The 7,602-nt window shown below is 39.1% G+C and overlaps 1 protein-coding gene across 1 annotated transcript in view; it reads right to left on the reverse strand.

The window, feature by feature from the left end:
* LOC101350013 (cytochrome P450 2C42-like) overlaps nucleotides 1-7,602 on the reverse strand; it is a 57,655-nt gene that overhangs the window by 8,642 nt on the left and 41,411 nt on the right. Inside the window, exon 9 of the mRNA XM_012557789.2 lies at nucleotides 4,094-4,235. Within this exon, the coding sequence (XP_012413243.2) occupies nucleotides 4,094-4,235 (142 nt within the window). The remainder of the gene's footprint in view (nucleotides 1-4,093; nucleotides 4,236-7,602) is intronic.

Consider the following 7,602-nt stretch of genomic DNA (forward strand, 5'->3'; position numbering starts at 1 on the left):
ATTCTCTCTTTGTCTTTGGTTTTGGCAAGTTTGAATATAATATGTCTTGGTGACTTTCTTTTGGGATCTACCTTATGTGGGGTTCGATGAGCATCTTGGATAGATATCTTCTCATCTTTGATGATATCAGGGAAGTTTTCTGCCAACAAATCTTCAACAATTTTCTCTGTATTTCCTGTTATCCCCCCCGTTCTGGTACTCCAATCACTTGTAGGTTATTCCTCTTGATAGAGTCCCACATAACTCTTAGAGTTTCTTCATTTTTTTAATTCTTTTATCTAGTTTTCCTCAGATAAGTTGGTGTCAAGTGCTTTATCTTCAGTCTCGCTAATTCTGACTTCTACTGCCTCAATTCTGTTCCTATGACTTTCTATTGAATTGCCTATTTCTGAAATTTTATTGTTAATCTTCTGGATTTCTGATTGCTGTCTCTTTATGGATTCTTGAAGCCTATTAAATTTGTCATTATGCTCTTGAATAACCTTTTTAAGTTCCACTACTGCTCTGTCTGTGTGTTCTTTGTTTTTTCTGCATTTTGATGTATTTCCTTCCTAATTTCTTGAAGAGTTATGTACATTAATCTTTTGTATTCTGCCTCTGGTAATTCTAAGACATTCTCTTCCTCCAGAAAATTTATTGATTATCTTGGGAGATTGCTGAAGCCATCATAGTCTGCCTCTTTATGTGATTTGTTATTGACTCTTGTCTCCAAGCCATCAGTAAGGTTATTATAATTTTTTAATTTTATATTTGCTTACTGTGTCCTAGCTTCTTGTTTTGACATGCCCAAATAGGCTGCTCATGTGCACTAGTTTGATTATTAGCACCTTTGAAGCTCTAACATCCTGTCACCAGGTAGTTAGATCCTTTTCTAAGCATGTGAGCCCAGGAGTCCATTAAATTTTCTTGTATGGATTCAGCTCAGGCATCCAGGTAGTTGGTCACCAACTGTGTGGTGCAGGCTCTCACCTACACTCCTAGAGAGGCATGGGTGATTGGTGTAGGCACAGGTATCTGGCTGCAGTAGGAGGTCATGTGCTGAGAAAGGCAGAGTGCTGACGGCTGCTCTCAGTGTCTGAAAGGAAAGCGTGTCCCTGTTCCCTAGAGTGAGTAGGTAGGTGAGTTTTGCAGCTGGACTATGAGCACCCTACACTGTTGGCTGTAAGGACTGGGGGGCACCACTTATTCTTGCACCCCTGTCACAGGTGGCTAGGTGGCATGGGTGGAGCCACCAGTCCTCAAGCCCCTGATGCAGACAGATAAGGAGCCTGCTTAATGAGCAGAGCAGTGTCAAACGTCACAAATCTGCCACTTCACAGCTGAAATAATTGAAGTTAAACTTCAGGTATATACCCTGTTGTACTGTGGTAGTGAGGGCTTATGCTGTTGAATGGGCCCACATAAGTCTATGCAGGGGTGATAGGCATTCAAAGTCTGCAGACCCCTTATGCCTGTGCCTAGGCAAAGGGGATGCGCCAACCCTGAGGTCCTGGCTTAGGGGAGCCGGTAGCTTATTTTTTCCCTGTTTGTTAATTTGCTCCCTCTCCAAGGCCCAGAGAATGGCTCAGGTCACCTTAAGAGGTCTACTTCCAGCCCAGGGGACTCTTCAATTGCTAAAGACAGCCAGGACCCGGTGCAGAGCAGGGAGAGGGGAGGTAAATGGGAGAGAGGTTTTTCCCAAATGTTTATTATTTTTTTAATCCCTGCAGTAGGCCACATGTAAGTATTTATCTTTAGCCACTTGAGCGCTGCTTTTCACTGGTTCTGGGTGGCCAAGTAGACTCTCTGCTGCTAGGTCTCTCTCAATGTGGAAACCCCTCCCAAGCGCCGCTGTTTGCCTGCATCACTGTGTGCCCTGAACTGATCTGGGCTGAAGGGCTGCGGCTCCCACTGGGTCAGGTCTGGTAACTCTTAGATGCTTCGGAACCATGTCTCCCTCCCCCTTCCACTCAGTCCGATTCCTCAACTTTGCCTTTGATGTTCAGGACTCCTAGATAGTCATATACAATCAATTCACTTGTTTTTTCAGGTCTTTGTTGCAAGATGGACATAGGAAGAGTCTAACTACTCTGCCATCTTGGCCCCGCTTCCTCAATTGAGTTTTGATGAGGATGCTAAGTCCCTTCAATGGGGGAAAGAATAGTTTCTTTAATGCTGCAGGGACAAGTAGATCACACCATATACAAAAATTAACTCAAATGTAACAAGAACCTAAAAGTAAAAACTAAAACCATAAAACTTTTAGAAGAAAACATAGCAGTAATTCTTCAAGATTTAGTATTTGAAAATGGATTCTTAGATATGACATGAGCAACAAAAGTCAACATCGATAAATGGGACTTCATCAAAATTAAAAAAAAAATTTTCATCAAAACACTTTATCAACATAGTATAAAGACAACCTACAGATTAGGAAAACATTTCTGGGAACTCCATATCTGATTAAGGTTTAATGTACAGAATATATAAAGAACTCCCGAACAAAAAGACAAACAACCCAATCAAAAAAAAAAAAAAAAAAAAAAAGGCAAAGAACATAAATAGACATTTGACCAAGGAAGAAATACAAATGGCCAACAACAATGTCATGAAAAGATGCTCAAGTCATTTGTCACTAGGAAAAAATATATCAAAACCACAATGAGACATCAATTCACCCACGCTAAGGTGACAATGATAAAATAAACAGAAAAGAGCAGGTGTGGCAAAGATGTGGAGAAATTGTGAGTGTAAAATTATACAGCCACTGTGGAAAACAGTTTTAGGTTCACTAAAAACACTACCACTTATTTTTCTAAAGTAAGAAAGCTGGAGAAGGGGTTGATTGACTTCTGCTTCCAGATGCTTCACTGAGCTACAATCAATTCCACTCCTAAGTATATACCTAAAAGAACTGAAAGCAGGAACATAAACAGACAAATGCACACCAGTGTTCACTGTAGTACCCATCACAATAGCCAAAAGGTAGAAACAAGCTAAATGTCCATCAACAGATGAATAGATAAGCAAAATGTGGTCCATATATACAATGCAATATTACTTTGCTATGAAGAGAAATAAAATCCTGATCCATGCTACATGGATCTGCTACATGCAGAAAACTTGAAAACATTATACTAAACGAAATAAGTCAGTCATAAAAGGACAGATATTGTATCATCCCACTTAAATGAAATATCTAGAATAGGCAAATTTATAAAGACGAAAGTAGGGGTCAGAGGGAAGGAGAAAGAGGGAGTCATTGCTTAGAAAGTCATTGCTTAAGGGTACTGAGCTTCTATTAAGGGTGATAGAAACAGTTGGAAATTGATGATGAATGTAATTATTGTCACTGAATTGTACCTGTAAAAAATGTTGAAATGGCAAATGTTTTGTTATATATAAACTTAACGACAATTAAAAAAAAAAAAGCCTTGCTCTCTCTTCTTTCTTTGCTCCCTGCCCCTGTGAGGCAGCTCACATGTCATTGCTATTAGAATGTTGTTTATTTCATTTTATACCTTACTGTGAGGTATGTGACAGCAGGAAGTAGGCGGCTTACCCTCTTTGTCCCCTGAACAGCCTGTGACTCCGTTTCTCGCAGCTCTAGTCACACTGGATTATAATAATCTGTTGACTCATTTGCTTCCCTAACTGGGGAGTGAGTGAGGCCCTTGAGTGCCCATTCTGTGTTTATGGATATTTGTATCCCCAGAGCTCATCCTGGAGGTGATGAGGGGCCCACACAGAAGACAATAAAGTTGTGGCATTGGACACATTTCTTAGGAAAGGTGCTGGCAATCTGAATGAGTTTCATTTTGTAGGAGGCACTATTGGGTAGCTCAGGGATGTATCTGGAGACACAATTCAATCAACTCATTCCTTAGCTTTCTCACTTTGGAAGAGCTGGGTCACATCCACAAAGACACATTTCTCTGGCCCAATAATCAGAATTTTTAATAAACAGGAAATTGTATGGGCATTGGGAGAGGTGCTCCTGATCCTGTATAAGGAGCAATTCTACTAGCCCCAGAGAAGGCACCATGCAAATCCCAGCTAATCTCATATAGGTATCCTGTTCCCTTAATTACAGATGGATATAAATTTCTATTACCTGCTGAGAAAGGCATGAAGTAGTCACTCTTTTTAAAGTTGCCACTGTCATCCAGAAAGTGACCAGGGTCAAACACTTCTGGGTTTGAGAACTCTTTGTTGTCGTGCAGCACAGAAGACAATGATGTTAGTATGGTTGTGCCCTGGAATGAATAGACATGAATGAACTTAGTTATAAAGAAGTCATGATAGAAATGAAGTTGGTAGAAGTGTTGGATACCACCTAGTCTAATATCTTTGCTCTATAGATGAGGAAATCCATGTCCAAAGAAAGGCAGTTACAATTCCACTCAGATAGACAAAAGTAACAAACACACGTAGGTTTGTTTATACATAGGGGCAATAATATTGCAAAAGTGGGCTCCAATTACAGTGGAAGTACTGAGTATCTGGGTGCAGGACCTTCTAAATAAGTTTCAGATATTGTATATGAAATTTGTCAATGACTTCCTGCACCTATCTATTCTTATCCTCGGAATATTATTGATCGATTTTTAAGAAAATAGTCATATATCTTTCCCTATAATGAATTTTATTCTCTATTCTGAAAAAAAACCCCAGAGATAAAGAGTTATGATTGATTATGGATTATTCAATTTATGTCACATTTCATTATATAGCATTCTTGAATACGCAAACTTGCAGGGACAGACGAAACTGCAGGTGGTGGAGTGGATTGGTTCCAATAGGTGCATGAGGGAAGTTTTTGGGGGTCCAGTGATTGAAATGTTTTATATCTTGATTGTGGTGGTGGTTACATAACTGTCAAAGCTCATTGAACAGTACACTTAAAAGGGTGAGTTTTATTTTACATAATTTATATCTTGAGTAAAAAATAGAATACATCAAGACACAAAAACACACATAATGTAAAGTAAGACTCTACTGCATCTAAACAAAGAACCCCATTTAGACTTTCTAGAAACAACAATTCCCACTAATTGGTTATATGTCCTTCCGGAAATATGCCCTTTTCAAAATATTCTATGCATATCAGGCAGATAACTTATATACATTTAGCTCAATTTCCTTTTTTCTTTATTCAAATGACAAGCACTCTACTGCATTTTGATTTTTGTATTTATTAAATAATTTGAGTATTGTCCCATATGGACACATATTCATCTGCCTTATTCATGCTGCACAATATGAATGAACCATCTCACTTCTGATGAACATTTAGATAGTTTATAATATTCCTTTATTCCAAGTAATGATGTAAGGAAAATTATTTAGACATTCTTCCATTTGCACATGGAGTAGGTACCAAGAGTTTGAGTTCTTGCATTGTAAGATATTACATTTTCTATTTGAATATTCTCAGATAGTCCTCCAAATAGATGTACTAATTTATAATCCAGCCACCAGTGCATGCAAGTACTCATTTACACATATCCTCACCAACACAATGTTTTTTTAGCCTGTGTCTTAATCAGTTTGATGGGTAAAAATGGTATCTTACAGTTTAGCTTGAATTTTGCATATATTACCTGGGTTAATTCTTGCAACATCCTGCTGTGGTGAATAAGGTACGTATTATCAACAGGTTACAAGTGAAAAAAGTGAAGTTCAAAGGGTTAAGAAATTTACCAAATTTGCACCTAGGTGTAGCGGAGCCAAAGTTCCTACCAAGTTCCTCTTGACTCTTGCCTTATGTGGCTTTACATTTTTTTCTAATTAGCGTTTTACAACAAAATCTAGATTTTTTTTTATTGTACTTTAGATGAAGGTTTACAGAACAAATATTTTCTCATTAAACAGGTAGTACACATATTGTTTTATGACAGTGGTTAACAACCCCAAGATGTGTCAACACTGTCCCTTCTCAACCTTGGGTTCCCTATTACCACCTTTCCTGTCCTGTCCTGCCTTCTAGTCCTTGTCCCAGGACTGTTGTGCCCCATTAGTCTCGTTTTGTTTTATGGGGCTGTCTAATCTTCGGCTGAAGGGTGAACCTCGGTAGTGACTTCATTACTGAGCTAAAAGGGTGTCTGGGGGCCAGACTATTGGGGTTTCTCCAGTCTCTCTCAGGCCAGTAAGTCTGGTCTTTCTTCGTGAGTTAGAATTTTGTTCTACATTTTTCTCCAGCTCTGTCAAGGACTCTCTGTTGCGATCCCTGTGAGAGCAGTCAGTGGTGGTAGCTGGGCACCATCTAGCTGTACTGGACTCAGTCTGGTGGAGGCCATGGTAGTTGTGGTCCCTTAGTCCTTTGGACTAGTCTTTTCCTTGTATCCTGTTCTCTTCATTCTCCCTTGGTCCTGAACGGGTGAGACCAATGGAGTATCTTAGATGGCTGCTCACAGGCTTTTAATACCCCAGACACTACTCACCAAGGTAGAATGTAGAATATTTTCTTTATAAACTATGTTATGCCAATTGAGCTAGATATTCCCTGAGACCATGGTCCCCACAGCCCTCAGCCCAGCAATTCCATCACTCGGGGACTTTGGATCTGTGTATGGAGCTTCCATGACTTTGCCTTGTACAAGTTGTGCCAGCTTCCCCAGTATTGTGTACTGTCTTACCCTTCACCAAGTTACTACTTATCTATTGTCTCTTTAGTATTCCCCCATCCCACCACTCCCATCCCTCGTACCCAACAAAGACTGTTTCTTTTTGTGTGTAAACCTTTTCACGGGTTTTTACTCTAGTGGTCTCATGTAATATTTGTCCTTTTGTGATTGACTTATTTCACTCAACATAATGTCCTCCGGTTTCATCCATGTTATGAGATGCTTCATGGATTCATCATTGTTCTTTATTGTTGCATAAGACTCCATTGTGTGTATGTACCATAGTTTGTTTATCCATTCATCTGTTGATGGGCATTTAGATGTTTCCATCTTTTTGCTATTGTGAACAGTGCTGCAATGAACATGGGTGTGAAAATGTCTATTGGTGTGACAGCTCTTATTTCTCTAGGATATATTGCTAGGAGTGAGATTGCTGGATTGTATATTTCTATTACTAGTTTTATAAGGAAGAGTCATATCATTTTCTAAAATGGTTGTATCATTTTGCATTCCCACCAGCAGTGCATAAGACTACTGATCTCCCCACAGCCTCTCCAGCATTTGTTATTTCCAGTTTTTTTTTGATTCATGCCAGTAATGCTGGGGTGAGATGGTATCTCATTGTGGTTTTGATTTCCATTTCTCTAATGGCTAGTGATAGCGAGCATTTCCTCATGTTTCTGTTGGCCACTTGAATGTCTTCTTTGGTCAAGTGTCTGTACATTTCCTTTGCCCATTTTTTAATTGGATTATTTGTCTTTTTGTTGTAGAAGTGTTGGATTTTCTTGTAGATTTTAGAGATTAGACCTTTGTCTGACTTGTAATGTCCAAAATATTTTTCCCAGTCTGTAGGTTCTCTTTATTACTCTTTTGATGAAGTCTTTTGATGAGCATAAGTGTTTAATTTTTAGAAGGTAGCGGTTATCTAGCTTATCTTCTGGAGTTGGTGTGTTGTCGGTTATGGTTTGTATCCTGTTAATGCCGTGTATTAAGGCCT

This window comes from Trichechus manatus, unplaced genomic scaffold, assembly GCF_000243295.1.
Source record: "Trichechus manatus latirostris isolate Lorelei unplaced genomic scaffold, TriManLat1.0 scaffold00007, whole genome shotgun sequence".
In the NCBI taxonomy this organism is placed as follows: domain Eukaryota; kingdom Metazoa; phylum Chordata; class Mammalia; order Sirenia; family Trichechidae; genus Trichechus; species Trichechus manatus.